Source organism: Bos taurus, chromosome 16 (assembly GCF_002263795.3).
Source record: "Bos taurus isolate L1 Dominette 01449 registration number 42190680 breed Hereford chromosome 16, ARS-UCD2.0, whole genome shotgun sequence".
Classification (NCBI taxonomy): domain Eukaryota; kingdom Metazoa; phylum Chordata; class Mammalia; order Artiodactyla; family Bovidae; genus Bos; species Bos taurus.
In genome coordinates, this window is record NC_037343.1 from 26499580 (window position 1) to 26518510 (window position 18931).

Here is an 18931-nt window from a genome sequence, read left to right on the forward strand (position 1 = left end):
TTGAATAACTACAATCAACATATTCTGATTTATGTGTTTTCAATACATTCAGGATTATTCTTAAGTTATTCCACCTTATCTGGCATAATTTTTCCTTAATGAGTTTTTAAATGCAGAATTTACGTTAGTGAATTATGTTCAAACTTGAAGTCCTTTGGGTCTATATGATTTTGCACAGAGAAATTAAGAGTGTGGCTTAGGAATTTAATCCTAAATGACAGTTTTGGAAAGCATCTGTTTGTGGCAAGTTGACTTATTCTTGATGGCTTTTGTTTCTCTTGTGTTCGAAGCAAGAGATATCATAGTAGCTAAGAAGCCAGACTCTTAAACCAGACTACCTGGCTTCCTAGCTTCGTGACTTTTTTTTAAAGATATAATTGATATGTAACATTATATAAGTTTCAGGTGTATAACATAATAATTGGATATTCATATGTATTGTGAAATAATCACCACAATAAGTCTAGTTAACATTCATCCCTACACACAGTTACAAAATTTTTTTCTTTCTTGTAGTGAGAACTTTTAAAATCTACTCCCCTAGCAGCTTTCAAATATACAGTATAGTATTATTAACTATAGTTACTGTGTTGTACATTACATCCCAAGGACATACTTGTTTCATGACCAGGGCCAGCTTGTGACTTTGAACAAGTTATTCAACCTGACCATGCCTCAGTTTCATCTCATAAATTTGTTGTGAGAATTCTGTGAGATGATAATCTATGTAAAGCATCAGAGCAACTGGAACTCTTAGTGGGTGCAAGCTATTATTCTTTATTCTCCTAAGGTTGCTTTTAAAAGAAAAATAATGAAAAATGCCTGTGCAAGTGCTGCCTTAAAGCATAATTATGTTATATTTTATTTAATGTGAATATCTCCATGAAGCCAGATCTATGAAGTTGAGCGATCAGAATATAAAAATCAGCCATCTATTCTTAGAGACATCTTGTAGCTTTTTTCAGAATTGTAGAGCCACAAGCTTTCTTTAAACTGCCAGCGTGATTTTGAAGAAGAAACTCAAAATATCTGAGCAAGAAGTCTATTTCAAATAAGCCAGAAATAGCCATCACAGCAGCCCAATGAGCTAACACTGTTGAGACTTAGAGTTATTGTCCAGAAGTTAGATGTTTCTTTTCTTCTCTGATAAAAATTCAAGAAACCTGAAGTTGGCAGAATACATTTTGAATTTTAGAAGAGTTCAATTTAGTCAACTTCTATTAAGCAGTAAGTTGTTAGCAAGATCTGCAAGCATCAGGTTAGGAAGGCCTGGTCCAAGGTCTTACGGAAGGGCCCAGAAACAGGTCTTTCAGTGGAAGATAGTGAAGGAGGGTATGGGAAGGGTATTGGGGGAAATGACTTGACTGTGGGATTTGGTAACAGAGAGGAGTTTCTGAGATGTAGTAAGAAACCACAGCCAGGCCATGGTGATTAGAGAATTGAGGGAAGATAGATACATGGGTGTTTGTTCATCTAATCAATAGATAGTGACCAAGCACCTTTTAAAAGACACTGTTCTGCAGACAGGATCATCTATATTAGTTTTCTATTTGCACAGCAGAAATAGAGACACAGACATAGAGAACAACTGTGTGGATATCAAGGGAGAAGAGGGGATGGGAGGAATTGGGAGACTGGGATTGGCATATACATACTACTGATGCTTTGTGTAAAATAGATAACCAATGAGAACATACAGGGAACTCTACTTAGTGCACTGTGGTGACCTAAAATGGAAAGGAATTCCAAAGGGAGGGGATGTATATATGTGTATGGCTGATTGGTTTTGCTGTACAGTAGAAACTAACACATATTGTAAAACAACTATACTCCAATAAAAAATAATTTTCAAAGAAGAAAGTATATAAATGTTTAGCAAAAAGAAGAAGGCACTAATACTGTACTAAATCAACCACTCAATCAAATCAAAAGTCTCTGCCCTCATGTAGCTCACAGTCTAGTGGATAAGTTCATTATTGTTCTGTGTCCAACTTTTTGTTTTAACTAAAAGGAAGGTTAATAGGTTTATGGGAGGTTTCAGTTTGGTTTGGTTATTCTTAAGGCTTACAGGCTTTCCCGGGTGGCTCAGCAGTAAAGACTCTGTCTGCCAGCGCAGGAGACGCAGGTTTGTTCCTTGGTCCGGGAAGATCCCCTGGAGGAGGAAATGGCAACCCACTCCAGTGTTCTTGCCTAAAGAATTCCATGGACAGAGGCGGCTGGCAGGCTACAGTCCATGGGGTCACAAAGAGTTGGACATCTAAAATAGCATCTAAAATAACAATTCTTAAAGCTTTACCTGAACCTATTTATGGGCTGGGTTCTTTTTCAAGAAGTGATGGAGTGAAAGTAGGAAGAAAGGAATAACTGGAGAAACAAAAGTTCTGGAAGAGACTGCAAAGAGGATGGAGCCTCTGTTAAAATATGTTTTTTTCCACTTAGAAAGTGTAGATTCAAGATCTTTTTCCTAGGCATAGATACAGCAATGAAATATTACTTGTCAGAAATGGACATTATGCTCACTTTCAGTTGGTTAGATAGCATGACTGACTCAACAGACATGAATTTGAGCAAACTCCAGGAGATAGTGAAAGACAGGGAAGCCTAGCATACTACAGTCCGTGGAGGCACAAAGAGTCACACACGACTTAGCAACTGAGGAACAACAGTTTATAATCTCATTAGCTCTTTCATTGATAAATACCTGTACTATGTCTGAAGTAGGAAGAATTAACAAATTGCTGTTAGGTAGTGAAAAAACTTTACTCTGCTTCTAAGTGGCTTTCTCTGTGATCTCTCTCTGCTTTTGTAGTTACGCAGCCCTGATAGCAGACTGGCCTGTGGTTGTCTTGGGCATGTGCACGGTGTTCATCGTGGTCTGCGCCTTGGTTGGAGTATTAGTGCCAGAGCTTCCTGATTTCTCTGATCCATTGCTGGTAAGGAAAACTGAGCCAATAGAATCTGCTCATCTATTTTATTTAGCCTTCGATCATCTCAAAAGATTAAGCATTTTAGGACACTTTGTCTTATGCTATCTAGTACCCTCTCTTTTGAAACCTTCTCAAGCCATCAGTAAGTATAGTCACTTTCTGAAAGAGGAAAGACTTGTTTGTATTCTCAGGTTCTCAAAGGCGGTCAAGGAACTTGCCCACCTTCAAAAATCTGGAAATCTGTTTCTTGGTCTCCATGTTAAGCTAAAAAGCTGTAAATTGGAGAATCTGCAGACTATAAAAACATTTTCACAAAATCTTTAAAACCAGAATATCACCTTTTTTTTCCCGAGGAAGTTAAAGGAATTTCAGTGTTACTAAGAGAGAGCAAGGAGAAGGCAATGGCACCCCACTCCAGTACTTTTGCCTGGAAAATCCCATGGATGGAGGATCCTGGTAGGCTGCAGTCCATGGGGTCGCTAAGAGTCAGACACGACTGAGCGACTTCACTTTCACTTTTCACTTTCATGCGTTGGAGAAGGAAATGGCAACCCACTCCAGTGTTCTTGCCTGGAGAATCCCAGGGACGGGGGAGCCTGGTGGGCTGCCGTCTATGGGGTCGCACAGAGTCAGACACGACTGAAGCGACTTAGCAGCAGCAGCAGCAGCAAGAGAGAGCAGGGTCTGTTTTTAAGTTTTGAAAGATGTCCCTTGGGTGTGGAATAGGGAGGAAAATATGAATGAGGATAATGATAACAATAAACTCTTTGTAAAGCATGCATAACATAATTTAATTTGACCATGATGTTTTATAATATAAAAATAAGTATTTACAAAAAAAAAAAAAATAAGTATTTACTAAATGCTAGGGATGCATATGGAAGAGAAGCTTCAGATAAGTTTTTTATCCTCCTCTTTGCTGAGATATGTAACATACCAAAGAATCAGGCCGTTTTGTCACAGTAAATAGGTGATCATTATTATGTCAAATCATCTTGTTTTAATGCAGTTCACCTCTGGAGTAGCTGTGAGGAACGTATTTATTTTCTGTTGAAAGCTATCCATCACCTTGACATTGCCTTCCCAAGCTGTTATAACTATACTTAGCCTGAAATGAAGTACACTAATGGGAATTTGTAATATTTTGCCTTAGGGTTTTGAACCAAGAGGGACTGCAATAGGCCAGAGACTGGTCACATGGAATAACATGGTGAAAAATACAGGATACAAAGCAACATTAGCAAATTACCCCTTTAAATATGCAGATGAACAAGCCAAAAGGTAACCATTTATTAACTTTTAGACAAAACACTGCTAATGAATTCCACTTATAAACACTGCCTGGGCAAAACGATTACATCTAAAATGTGTGGCTCAAAATCTTTACCACTGAATGTGTCGAAATTGTCAGTGTCTTTTAAGATTGTGTTGTCTGTTAGTGAATGTTTGGGTTTGGGTTTGTTTTGTTTTGTTTGTTTGTTTTCCTTTTTCAGAAGTGAGAAAATTAATGGTGGTTGCTTATGCCCATCCGTCCAACTTCATACCAAGCACTAAATAGGTCATGACTTTGAGGCAGTATTGTTACCAGTAGGCTTCTCATCCTTGGAATGGTGAGGACTTGACTGAAGATCAAATTGTGTTCTATTTCAGCCATCGGGATGATAGGTGGTCAGACGATCATTATGAAAGAGAGAAGAGAGAAGTTGACTGGAACTTCCACAAGGACAGCTTTTTCTGTGACGTTCCAAGTGAGTAGCATCATAAATGACAAACCTCCCTAAGTTTCCTGGGATTGAACGTGACTGATAACCTAGACTGTCTGGGTGTATGTGACTGGTCACACAGCTTTACTGTTTCTATCATGCTTCAAGAGATTTTGTTTAATTAACTTGTAATTTTACTTCTCTAGGTTAGTCAACCACTAATCTGAACCCACTCCAGTGTTCTTGCCTAGAGAATCCCAGGGACAGGTGGGCTGCTGTCTCTGGGGTCGCACAGAGTCGGACACGACTGAAGCGACTTAGCAGCAGCAGCAATCTGAATTTATTTACCTATAATTAAAAAAAATAATGAGCGAAAAAGAAAAAAATAATAAGAAAGAGAGGATTGTGTTATAGCCAGTTTTAAGACAGATATAAATCTAATAAAATTATTGACCTTGCTCAATATTTCAAGTCATTTTAAAAAACTCCTTGTACATATTTTTAGATTGAACCCTGAAATAATCTACTGTCAAAACACCTGTATTAATAGCCTTCTTGTGCCTGCCTTGTCATTAGGCATTAGTGGAAGAAAGACGAACAAATAAAGTCCAGAGGTTCAAAGCTTGCGTGCCTCAGCGACTCAGCTTATTTATGGATGAGATAAGTGAACTGAGTTAAGACAGTAGGAAGTGATGGTGATTGAAGAGTATATGGCAGAATATGGCCTTGAAAAAATGAGGGCCCATATATTGTAAGAAATCCCCAGAGGCCAGGAATCCTGATTTCAGTATGGCATCACAGATCTCTAAATGTTGGCAGCAAATTCACTAAACAAAATCTGCTGTCGCCTAGAGTCAGCCTGGTTCCTCTGTTGCTGCTGCTGCTGCTAAGTCGCTTCAGTCGTGTCTGACTCTGTGCCACCCCATAGATGGCAGCCCACCAGGCTCTCTCGAGCTGCCAGGAAAGAAGAGTTCAGGGCCTCAGAGAAACATGTTTAATTTTGTATGTCATTGATTAGCCCTCATGGTTACAAGTGAGGAATTGTGATAACTTCAATTTCTGATTAAGTGAATATTAACATCGAAACTCCTTTGGTTTCAGCTTTTTTTGTTGTTGCTGAAAATCCTTCTAAGATGTGTTTTTTGTCTTATCTTCTTAGATCACTAGGGGACCTGATTGGGTCTTAGATGTTTCTATATCTATTCAAACTTCAGGGTCTTTGTCTTGAAGACAGGAGTTTACTAAAGAAAACTTTGTGACCATTAATAAATGCTCATGTAATAAAGCTTTATTCATAAATTTGCAAATTGATTTTCTTTGTTCGCACCATTTGGCATTTTCGATCATATGAAATTAACCTACTTTGTTTCAATTCACTTATGTTAATTTTTTAATGGCTGAGGGAGCAGAAACAGTACTTATTGAGCACCTGTTTTTCAGTATCTCATTTAATTCTCAACACCTTCTTGAGAAAGTGTTGCTGTCTTTATTTTACAGATGAGGAACTGAGGCTCAGGGAAGCTGTTAGTTGCCTAAGATCACCTAGCTAATAAATGACAGAAGCTGGTTACAACCCAGTTTTCACTCTAAAGACAATGTTCTTCCCAGGATATCACACAGCCTCCCTTGTTCGGAGATGTATTTTGTAACAGTATGATTCTCAAAATATTTTTTCTAGAACTCGGAGCACTTAGCAAGAATGACGAGTATGTCTGTGATCCTGGCTAGCATTCTGTGTTTAGCTGACTTTTGTTGGTGCTTTAAAATTGATCGCTTGCCATCTTTGCTCTCTAGTTAGCTGCCACAGAGAACACCCCTATAATCCATTCTTGATATGCACTGGTGCCTCATTCTTTGATTTTATATACCACTGTGGTGATATGTTGTGAAATTAAGAGGGAGGCATTCAATTGATTTTCTGCCAAAAGTTCTTATGTATTGTTCTTCCTAATTACAGTCTGATCAGAACTAGATATGTTACATAACTGCTATGATTTTTAAGATGCAGTGAGTCTACAAAGGCTTTGAGCTAAAGCAATATTTAAAAAAAAATTTTTTTTTACATTTTTCCCCTGGAATTTAATGAAAGACAGGATTCCCCACTGCTAATGAATTGCCCATGTGGTTTCCCAGTTTGAATTATTTCTGAATGCTGAGTCTTCTGAAATAAATGAATAATTTATAAACTTTTTTCTTTTTTTTTCCCCCTGTCACCAGGTGACCGATATTCCAGAGTAGTGTTTACTTCAGCTGGAGGGGAGACATTGTGGAATTTACCTGCAATTAAATCAATGTGCAATGTAGATAATTCAAGGGTATGTAAAGTAAAACTGAAATCTGTTCAGCACAAATAAGGTTATATTTCTGAAACTCCTTTTACTGCTGAGCCTGGTGCCTGATCAGATGAAAGCACTTAAGTGGCTTACCTACTGAAGAATAAACACCAGGAGAATGGCTTTGCATTCTTTCCGACCCCAGGATCAAAGTGTTTCTGTTTCCCCACCTTTAAAACATACCATCTTCCTTAATAAAGATCTCTTTCTTTCCCACTCATGTTCTTTGTCCTTGATAGTCTTTTGTGTTATTTCACAGCTTATTTCCTTTCAGGATAATAGTTAAGCCTTTTTCTTCTTTTGTTGTATTTTCTCTTTCCTAGTTTCATTGTTCACTCCACTTTCCCCCTGAGGCAATTGTCAGCATCTTAATTATGCAATGAAATGCTCACCTTTCTGGCAATCAATGGATCCTTTTGGCCGGTGACCTCAAAGGAAAATTTAGGGCACAGGCTAGGAGAGGACATCAAAGAACATAAATACAATATCTATGGAAATGGCCTGAGTAATCCAATCCAGATTGTTCTGAATTCTGAACACCTTAATGCTTTAACAGGACATAAAGATATAAGAAGACAGGCACTTCCACTCCTAATCTTCTGTAGAGCACCAAAAAAAAATAAAGTCACCTACCAGGCTTGGAAGAGCAGTCAATTTCATGTGTTCAGATGTAGGTTCTCCAAGTAGAAACTGCTGTCTAAGGTCACTAATGGCCTCGTCCAAGCACAGTAACAAGGCGGAAAAGTAACTTATATTCTGAGCATATTTCTATTCTCAATTAATGTCTCAATTTGATCACTATCAACTTCGGCTGGTCTACCTGACCATGGAGCATTGTCAAGTGAGAAACTCCAGCATGAAACCCAATAAAATGTAAAATCACTTGTCAGTTGAAAATCTAATCACATGCCCTAAGAGCTAGCCTGACAATCCAGGGAAATCACCTGTTCTATTAATAGAGTTCTTTAATGCATAGGAGGCGAAAGGACCCTTTGAGGTCACCCACAGACCAGCACTATCCCTGTGCGGATAAAAGGACCTTCTGAGAACTGAGTGGCTTACCCAGGTCACCTAGTTAGTTGGTCCCAGATCTCCTGACCTCATTCTTCATTCCAAGAGGCCATTTATATATTTTGAAAATAACTTTTGCATTGATGAGGATATCAGGATTTTCTGTGAGTGCCATCTTGTCTCTGTGCAACCCCAAATAGACCAAAGTCACAAACCATCTATAAACAGCCTACAGTTTCTTCATCAGTGAACCATTTTTGTCGTATTTTGTTCTGTTCTACAACGATCAGTGGATTTTTGAAAGCTACTCTGAGCATATTTCTCCCTGTTATGGGTTACAATCGTTCTCATACAGAAAGTTGACTCTAACTTTGGAGAACACTTGCTGTGTGCGAGGCTTTATGCTGAGAATTTTACATCTCCCACTGTAAACCTGTGACCTTGGAATAATACCTTTTAACGGATGAGCAGTTAAGCTTAGAGAAGTTAAGCCAGTCTGGTTACTTTATAATCACACCTTGGATGAAAACAATTCATTAACCTCTTAGACCCTGTTATTCCTATCCTTGAAGTTCATCTTTAGACCTTCCCTCCCTTGAAGACACGAAAGTGATTGAATTCACTCAGTTGATTAACAGTTGATGTTTTTTGAGTGTTATTGATATTTGTCAGGAAGTATTCTAAACACTTTAATGAATTATTTCATTTAATCCCCACAACAGTGTTAGGAATGAAACACTCATTTTGCCTGTTTTGCAGATGAGGAAGTTCACACAAGTGGTAACTGACAGGTACAGGATTTGAACCCAGATAAGTCTTAATGCCACTGCCAATACAGGTGATGCGGGTTCGATCCCTGGGTCAGGAAGATCTCTGGAGGAGAAAATGGCAACCCACTCCAGTATTCTTGCCTGGGAAATCCCATGGACTGAGGAGCCTGGCAAGCCACAGTCCATGGGGTCTCAAAGAGTCGGACATGACTGAGCAACTAAACAACAACAAAAGTCTAATTCTAGAGTCTCTGCCTTTACCCTCCATTCTTTATGCTCCCATAATGCAGGTTACTGCTCCCTCTCCCATTTATCTTTTGCATTGTTCTGCTATATGTACCATTTCCCACTCAAATGAACCTCAAAGAATCATCATGGCCTAGAATAGAATAAGTACCTTTTTTAAAAAGCTAGCAATTTATTCTATGAGCACATCTTAGATTTTTAATAAACTCAAAAGCCAGTAAGCAGTACTGTGCCATTACAGCTTTCATAAGTGAAGAGTATATTATATATACATATATGAGTATATTTCAGATGATAAAATATCAGCACCAATAGGAATCTTACAAAAAGGCATACAGAAAGGATAAATAATTGAATGAATTACTTGAAGGAACAATAGTGGGTGGAAAATAAAGCTAAGGATGAGATTGGACATACAATAATGCATACCCCACAATTCTGTGTATTTGCGTGGTGGTGAGCTTCAAATTTGTCTTTAACCTTCCTGGCAACCACAGCAAAGAAGAATTCATGGTCAGAGATAAAAGTCACTTAAATAGAGTGACAAGTTTGTTTTTTAGAAGAAACCCATCTTGCCTTCATACTAAGACAGAAAAGGATTGTTCCCATACTTCCAAAAGAAGTATGATATTCTGAAGAAAGTTCTTAACAGAAGGTTTAGCAGGTTTACGAGAGGTGCGGTATTGATTCTTACTTGGTTTGTAAACCATATCTCAAGTAGGTTGGTACTTGAGATATACAGGAAGCTTTTCTACAAGAGATAAAGCAATGAAATCTCAATACGTGGTTTCTAATGGTTTGGCTTGAAGCATCTGCAAAATTTAAACTACTGAAAAAAGTAGATGTACTTTGCTTATCTTTTTTTCCCTCTACTGAGCTCATCATAAGAACGTTTAGTTGTGACTTCAAGCCTGTACTCCCTGGGAAGAACATAACGATTTGTAGTGCTCTTGTGAAAATGTGAGGAACAGACCTAAAGACGCATCTGAATGAATGGTCAAGCCACTGACAGATACATACCAATAAATGAATAAACATAACCAAGGTCCTGAAATTCTACCTCAAGGAATATGGTTGTAATTTGAGCATTTTAAATTAAATGCTATTTTTGCCAATTGCAAATGACCTTGTATTCTAGCCTCAAACTCTTGCTGTGAACCTAGAACAACATGTTTCTCACAGAGATAATATATTTAGTGATGTCTTGTGTGCACACTCAGTCGTGTCTGACTCTTCGACCCATGAACTGTAGCCCTTCAGGTTCCTCTGTCCATGGGATTTCCCAGGGAAGAATACTGGAGTGGGCTGCCATTTCCTCCTCCAGGGGATCTTCCCGACCCAGGGATCAAATCCACGTCTCCTGTGTCTCCTGCATTAAAGGCAGCTTCTTTACCGCTTGAGCCATCGGGGAATAATATCTAGTGGTTAATGGTTTAGATTTCAGATTATTACTGTACCTTTTTGAGTCTCCCAGGTCAAGACCCTTTGGGTATTTTTATTTGTTATGGTGCTTTGAGCAAACAAATTTTTATTTGTTATGGTCCTGAGGCCACTTAACAGCCTTTCCTTTTTTTCCCCCCCTCAAATCCTTGCTATCGTACCTAAGCACTTGATTATTAACAACGATCAAGTTGAATGAGACACATATGAAATGATCCAGAGCAGAAGAGCTTAATCGTTGGTCAGTTAACTCCAGAAAGCATCCACTAATCAGTGTAATGTCACCATGAGACCAGGTGTTTCAACTGTTTTCTGCCTGTGTTGATAGCACATTGAGTTCAAACACCAGTTCCCATTTAAATTACATGGCACTTGTACTCACAGTTCAGATGGTACTAGTTTCCAGAGTGTAGAGCTTCTGTTTCTGATGCTACACCTGTCTCCTCACAGAAATGCTTGATGTCTGAGACTCTCTCAAAAGGGGACTCAGTTGCTTCCCCTGATCTTCCTCATTACTTTTTCCTGTACTTCTGCATTCCTGTGGGGCATGCTGGCAGAGAGTCATTAGTAACAAAGATGTTTGTGCCTCTAATCTTGACTCTGCTGGAAACTCTTTACCCTGGTTTTAGTCTTTGTACACTGTAGACGTTGGTGCTCAGAGGAATCAGCTTGTAGTAGGGATTTGAAATTTGGTACCTAAAACCGTTTTTACTTAGGTAGCTTTTCTGGACAGCTGGAATACACCCCCCTCCTCTGAAGCTTAGAAGATTCTAGAAATGTGTTTCTTGATGCTTGGAGATTTTGTTTGTTTGGTTTTTTTTTTTACATTTTGGCTGCACCATGCTGCATGTGATGGGGGAATCTGAGTTCCTCAACCAGAGATTGAACACAAGCCCTCTGCAGTGGAAGCTCAGAGTCTTAACCACTGGATTGCCAGGGAAGTTCCCTGATGCTTGTTTTCAAGAGAGCTGTGGAGCCCTTGCTTTTTCTTTCATCTCTAGGCTCCCTTCAACTTTTATACATGAGGAACTTAGTCACGTGGGGAGTGAGAGTCCAGCAGTTGATTGAATCTGGTATTAAAGGCTTGATTTTCTTGCCTTTATTGTTTTCTCAGCGTCTTACCATATCTCCAACTTGGCCATTAGATTTGAAAGTTAAGGTATCATTTAAACTATGCTGGTTTCTTCTTTTTCTCTATTTGAAGGCAACTCCACCCCTGCTCCCATCTGACCAGGGAAGTGTGCAAAGGCGTGTTATCACCATACAAGCAAAATGATTTCCTAAAACTCCCATCTGTGAATATCTAGAATGAAAAGGGCATCCCTCATGAGAGCTGCAAGATATGGCTCTCAGAAACTCCATCCTTATTTTTATAAACTTCAAAGATTTCAAAATCATTCCTATGATGGCAAAAATATGCAAAGATACAGCTGCGTTCTGCATGAAGATACACCTGCTTGCCAAGCGCTTTCAGCCCCACAGTGTAACATATGACTCTGTATTGGGGTGTCTCCATCCCAGATGACTAAGCTGTGCTTCTGTCTCATTGCACTTGCAGACTTTGGCACTCTGTCCACAGGTTCACATAGACTCTTAAACATAATATGTTGCTTCTCATGTGAATTGTCATCATTGCTTTTCTTGTCTGATTTCCCCACCTCACCACGAGCAATTTGAGGGCAGGAGCAGTTTGCCTTGTTTGTCTTGCCTGCTGCTGCTGCTGCTGCTAAGTCGCTTCAGTCGTGTCCGACTCTGTGCGACCCCATGGACTGCAGCCCACCAGGCTCCTCCGTCCATGGGATTTTCCAGGCGAGAGGACTGGAGTGTTGTCTTGCCTAGGTGCTCAATAAATATTTTTTCTTTTGGATGGATGGATGGATGGGGACATACAGCATCACTCCCTGAAAGCCTAGATGACCCTTGAGCTCCATGCCTTTAGATTTAGGGCACTGGCATCCAACTCAGGATAAATGTCTATTCTCTGCCCTTATTTTTTACCCTCTAAAGCAGTCCTCAAAAACTGTTTTCCAAAGGTTGTACATCAGCCAGCATCACCTTTGAATTTAAGGATTGGCCCTCCAGAGGCTCATTAGCATTTATTTTTTATAGCAGCCATCAAAGTTGTATTTGGTCTGTGTTTATCATGTCCAACTTTTTAATCTCTGGTCAGATACACACATAAAAAACCCTCTGCAATTCTTTGAAAAGGTTAGTCAAGGACAGAATTCTGTGCCTTTTTCCCAGTTTTAGCTGGCAACCCTGTTTCCTTTATGTTTGGCATTTGGTTATTGGGACAAGTACAGATATGTTCCTTCTAGCTGATAGTGGGTTTTGTAATGGATACAGTTCATTTTCTTCCATCTGAAAACTGTCAAACACTATGCATTACCTTTCTTTCAATTCAGTGGGCTGAGCCCAGGGACTTGCCTGTTATTTCTTTACGGGATAAAGCTGGTTATCTGAGAGATGCTATTCCAGGATTTCCTGTTATTTATTAGGTGGTTCAGTTCCCCCTGAGTGAGCTTATGTGAATGTTTTTACCTAGGAACAATTAAATGTTAATTATCCTGTTTTATGAAATGTCCAGTAATTATCACTCTCTAAAAATGAGCTTGAAAATTAAGCCTTTGTTAAAATCAGCGTTATTTTAGTACACTGTATAACAACCCTTTGATTCATTTTTTTAAACTCCCAATAGAGTATCTTTTTGGACTTTCCTGGTGGCTCAGACAGTAAAGCGTCTGTCTACAATGTGGGAGACCGGGGTTCGATCCCTGGGTTGGGAAGATCCCCTGGAGAAGGAAATGGCAATCCACTCCAGGACTATTGCCTGGAAAATCCCATGGACAGAGGAGCCTAGTAGGCTACAGTCCATGGGGTGGCAAAGAGTTGGACACGACTGAGCGACTTCACTATACATTATAGAGTATCTTTAAAAAACACACACACACACACTTTTTATTATGGAAATTATCAAACAGATGCAAAAGTAGAATAGTAGAATGAATCCCTACGTGCAGGTCAGAGAACTTCAGCAGTTCCCAGTATGTGGCCAATCTCCTTTCATCTACACTTTGCCCCTTACAGGATAAGTCCCAGTAAAGTATGCTGATCACCAGGGCTTAGGGTGTTACAAGTAACTTAGTTCTTGGATAAGTCTGAGTTCTAAAGATGACTTGTCCCAACGTCTCTACTTTGAGAAAATATTTTAGCGCATGATTGATAAAATGGCAACCCACTCCAGTATTCTTACCAGGAAAATCCCAAGGACAGAGGAGCCTGGTGGGTTACAGTCCATGGGGTCGCAGAGAGTCGGATATGACTGAGCACGCACACACACACTTTAAAAAAAAGGGAAAGGGTGGTTTTAGTCTCATTAGAAAAAAAATACTGAAGCCCTTCTTGAACTTTGGAGTTTCTTCCCTGGAACAACCTTTGGTAGGTAGAGATGAGGAAAGTGATAGGGGTGGGTCGTCTTTAGCCCTGGCGCTTCCAGAGAAGTCTCTGGACAGGCTCTAGAGCAGGAGGGTATTTCTTACTCTCAGCCTCAGGGTAGAGCGGCCATTCATGTACTTTGTAGTTTTTAAAGCAATAGGATTGTGCAGGCTTCACTCTAACCTTACCAATGCCACCTTTGGCATTGGAACAGACTTCAATTTTCTGTAAGAACAGCCATAAGAAGAAAAGCCTTCTCCAAGAATAGTGTTCCAAATGAAATACTGTCCACATTAAATCCAGAATTGTTACTTACTAATATGCAGCAGACCTCTGTTTACCAAACAGAAAGTTCCCCAAAGAGGGAGGGGTGGTTAGCCAACTTGAATAAACTTTGAAGGCTGTGGAAGAAATAAATTCCCACTTAAGTATTTTATTACCTGTATATGTTTTTTTAAAATCATACATATATCATTTTAATTTAGGAACATTTCCCCTTTCTACTTATGTATCAGGAAACCATTTTATTCCAGGTTTTTCATGTATCTTTAGCATCTGCTTCTGATGATATTACCAGGATCACTTTTTGAGGTTCACTGACAGTTTTCTAGAGAATATCATCTTTGCCTCCACCTAAGATGATGGAAATATAGTACCTCTGTCACCAAATATTTCATACTGATCACCAGAAATTTTAGGTAAAGCCACAAATTCATTTCATGTATCAATTGGGCAATTGTTCTCTTAATTAATCCAGTAGGTGTTCATACATATGCTTCACAGCCTATCCATTTAATTGCTTTTTAAAGTGACTTTGAAAGGGCTTGTTTACCAAAGAGGTGTTAATTTTATCTCCTTTTTGAAACCAAACTGGCATTGATTGAAATTGTTTCACACTTGGATGTCATCCCCAAATAGTAGTTTACTGTTCAAAATGAAGTGACCTAGCAGGAAAGTCTGATGTGCTGCAGTCCATGGGGTCACCAAGAGTCAGACTGAGCAACGGAACAACAAAGCCTTCTGTATCCGGAGAAAGCAGACTGGGGACAGGGGTGGGGTGGGGTGGGGTGGGGGAGGGAGTCTCACCTTGTAGTCAAACTGACACGTCCAGAGGATGATTCTGTAACTCCGGTAACTTTCCTGCCCCTCAAGGCCGCCGTCCTTCAGACCTTTGCATGAACCGATTTTAAACGGCAGTCCTTCCGCCTGTCTCTGTCTCCGCAGATCCGATCGCACCCGCAGTTTGGCGATCTCTGCCAGAGGACCACGGCTGCTTCCTGCTGCCCCAGCTGGACGCTGGGGAACTACATCGCTATTCTGAACAACAGATCATCCTGCCAGAAAATCGTGGAGCGCGACGTCTCTCATACCTTGAAGCTTCTCCGGACCTGCGCCAAACACTACCAGAACGGCACCCTGGAGCCAGACTGCTGGGACATGGCGGCCCGGAGGAAGGACCAGCTCAAGTGCACCAATGTGCCGCGGAAATGCACCAAGTACAACGCCGTGTACCAGATCCTCCACTACTTGGTGGACAAGGACTTCATGGCCCCGAAGACAGCCGATTACACACCCGCTCTGAAGTACAGCATGCTCTTTTCGCCCACCGAGAAAGGCGAGAGCATGATGAACATCTACCTGGACAACTTCGAAAACTGGAACGCATCCGACGGCGTCACCACTGTCACCGGCATTGAGTTTGGTATCAAGCACAGCTTGTTTCAGGATTATCTTCTGATGGATACGGTGTATCCCGCCATCGCCATGGTGATCGTCCTTTTAGTCATGTGCATCTACACCAGGTCCATGTTCATCACCCTGATGACGATGTTTGCCATCATCAGTTCTTTGATCGTGTCCTATTTTCTCTACCGCGTGGTGTTTAACTTTGAATTTTTCCCTTTTATGAACCTCACCGCGCTCATTATTCTGGTGGGCATTGGAGCAGACGATGCTTTTGTCCTATGTGACGTCTGGAACTACACCAAATTTGACAAGCCTCATGCGGAAACATCAGAGACAGTGAGCATCACGCTGCAGCACGCTGCCCTGTCCATGTTCGTCACCAGTTTTACCACGGCAGCTGCCTTTTACGCCAACTACGTGAGCAACATCACAGCCATCAGATGCTTCGGGGTTTATGCGGGGACAGCCATCCTCGTCAATTACGTGCTGATGGTCACGTGGCTTCCGGCGGTGGTTGTCCTGCACGAGCGGTACCTGCTTAATATCTTCAGCTGTTTCAAGAAACCCCAGCAGCAGATTTACGACAACAAAAGCTGCTGGACGGTGGCCTGTCAGAAGTGCCACAAAGTCCTTTTTGCCATTTCAGAAGCATCTCGAATTTTTTTTGAAAAAGTCCTGCCGTGCATTGTTATTAAGTTTCGCTACCTCTGGCTATTCTGGTTCCTGGCCTTAACGGTGGGCGGGGCCTACATCGTCTGCATAAACCCAAAGATGAAGCTGCCCTCCTTGGAGCTGTCCGAGTTTCAGGTGTTTAGGTCGTCCCATCCTTTCGAACGTTACGACGCCGAGTACAAAAAGCTGTTCATGTTCGAGCGCGTCCACCACGGAGAGGAGCTCCACATGCCCATCACGGTCATCTGGGGTGTATCCCCAGAGGACAACGGCAACCCCCTAAATCCTAAGAGCAAAGGAAAGCTGACCTTGGACAGCGCCTTCAACATTGCCAGTCCGGCTTCGCAGGTCTGGATTTTGCACTTCTGTCAAAAACTGAGAAATCAGACCTTCTTTTACCAGACCGACGAACAGGACTTCACCAGCTGCTTCATCGAGACCTTTAAGCAGTGGATGGAAAACCAGGACTGCGATGAGCCTGCCCTGTACCCATGCTGCAGCCACTGGAGCTTCCCCTACAAGCAGGAGATTTTCGAACTGTGCATCAAGAGAGCCATCATGGAGCTGGAGAGGAGCACAGGCTACCACTTAGATAGCAAGACCCCAGGGCCAAGGTTTGACATCAATGACACCATCAGGGCAGTTGTGTTAGAGTTCCAGAGTACCTACCTCTTCACCCTGGCTTATGAAAAGATGCATCAGTTTTATAAAGAGGTGGACTCATGGATTTCCAATGAGCTGAGTTCTGCCCCTGAGGGCCTCAGCCACGGCTGGTTTGTCAGCAATCTGGAGTTCTACGACCTCCAGGACAGCCTCTCCGATGGCACCCTCATTGCCATGGGGCTGTCCGTGGCCGTGGCCTTCAGCGTGATGCTGCTGACCACTTGGAACATCATCATAAGCCTTTACGCCATCATTTCGATTGCCGGAACTATATTTGTCACCGTGGGTTCTCTCGTCCTGCTGGGCTGGGAGCTGAATGTTTTGGAGTCAGTCACCATTTCGGTGGCTGTGGGCCTATCTGTAGACTTTGCTGTCCATTATGGGGTGGCTTATCGCTTGGCCCCAGATGCTGACCGAGAAGGGAAGGTGATCTTCTCTCTGAGTCGCATGGGCTCTGCCATCGCCATGGCTGCGCTGACCACCTTCGTGGCGGGGGCCATGATGATGCCCTCTACGGTTTTGGCTTACACTCAGCTGGGCACCTTCATGATGCTCATCATGTGTATTAGCTGGGCTTTTGCCACCTTCTTTTTCCAATGCATGTGCCGGTGCCTTGGGCCGCAGGGGACCTGCGGTCAGATCCCTTTACCTAAAAAACTCCAGTGCAGTGCCTTCTCCCACGCCTTGTCTGCAAGTCCTGGTGACAAGGGACCAAGCAAGACACACACCCTGAATGCTTATCATTTAGATCCCAGGGGCCAGACATCAGAAATGGAACACGAGTTTTATGAATTGGAACCTCTAGCAGCCCACAGCTGCACAGCCTCTGAGAAGACCACTTATGAAGAGACCCACATCTGCTCTGAATTTTTTAGCAGCCAGGCAAGGCACTTAGGGCTGCCTGTCCACGCAGCTTACAACAGTGAACTTAACAAAAGCACCAAAAATGAAACGAGCCCTGCCTTGTTGCAGGCCTCTCTTGAACAGCACACCATGTGTCACTTCTTCTCTCTGAATCAGAGATGCAGCTGCCCAAATGCCTACAAACATTTGAAATATGGCCCGCCCTCTTGCCAGCAGATGGGCGACTGTTTGTGCCGCCAGTGTGCTCCCACTGCCGGCAGCTTTGTGCACGTCCAGAACAGCCTGGCGCCTCTGAAGGCAGCACACCAAGCCCCCGAGGGCTTCGTGCATCCAGCCCCACACATCCACCCCTGTCCTGGCCTACAGTGCAGGGCAAAACCGCCTGGAGCCCAGAATGCTCTGCCCAGGAGTTTCTTCCTCCACCCAGTGCAGCACATTCAGGCCCAAGAAAAAATCACTAAGACCAGTGTACACAGTCTTCAGAGCCTCGAAGAGCATCTTCCAAAGACGGTAGAGCCATCATCATTGGTCTGCAGAAGCACTGGAGCCTTACACAAAGCCTGCTGTGGTCCTGAGACTCACCCAAGGGGACTCTGTAAAAACAGAGACCTCGGGACCACAGAGGGCAGTGGCGGGGCCACCGCCAAGGACTCCGTTTCAGTGAGTCAGACCAACAAGGCAGAAAGGCAGGTGGAGCCGAGCCCATCACAGACTGATGTCATTGTGAGCTCAGAACATTTAAATCAGAATGAACCCAAATTTCTATTTAACCATTTAATAGGGGAGGCCGGTTATAGGTCCTGCCCAAACAATCCGCAGAGCTGTGGCAGAATTGTGAGAGTTAAGTGCAGTTCTGTGGACTGTCAAATACCAAACATTGAAGCCAACGTGCCTGCTGTATTAACACCCTCGGAACTTTCTGGCGAAAGTTTGTTAATAAAAACACTTTAATAAATATAGTATTAAACCAGTGCCTCAGTCCTTCCTTTGAAATAGAAGTAAAAATCTGGAAGTTTAGAAACAGTCCCAAAATACAGGAACAAGCAAGTTTCACTTTGTTAAAAATCATGAAGATTCCATATGAACAATCAACAAACTCACGTATCTAATGAGTGTTAAGAGGGTTAGCTGTTTGGGGTTTTATATTTTCAAAAAGCACAGTTGTTTTTTGACATTTATAC

At 41.9% G+C, this 18931-nt stretch overlaps 1 protein-coding gene across 10 annotated transcripts in view; it reads left to right on the forward strand.

Annotated features, from left to right (window-relative positions):
* Nucleotides 1-18722, forward strand: part of DISP1 (dispatched RND transporter family member 1) — a 221790-nt gene extending 203068 nt beyond the window's left edge. For 9 of the 10 annotated variants that reach the window (XM_005216826.3, XM_005216824.3, XM_024976336.2 and 6 more), the window contains 5 exons: nt 2810-2933; nt 4081-4208; nt 4578-4675; nt 6848-6945; nt 15090-18722. In XM_005216826.3, the coding sequence (XP_005216883.1) occupies nt 2810-2933; nt 4081-4208; nt 4578-4675; nt 6848-6945; nt 15090-18701 (4060 nt within the window). In that variant the 3' untranslated portion in view covers nt 18702-18722. 10 annotated transcript variants of the gene reach the window in all.
* Nucleotides 18723-18931: the final 209 nt, after the last annotated feature.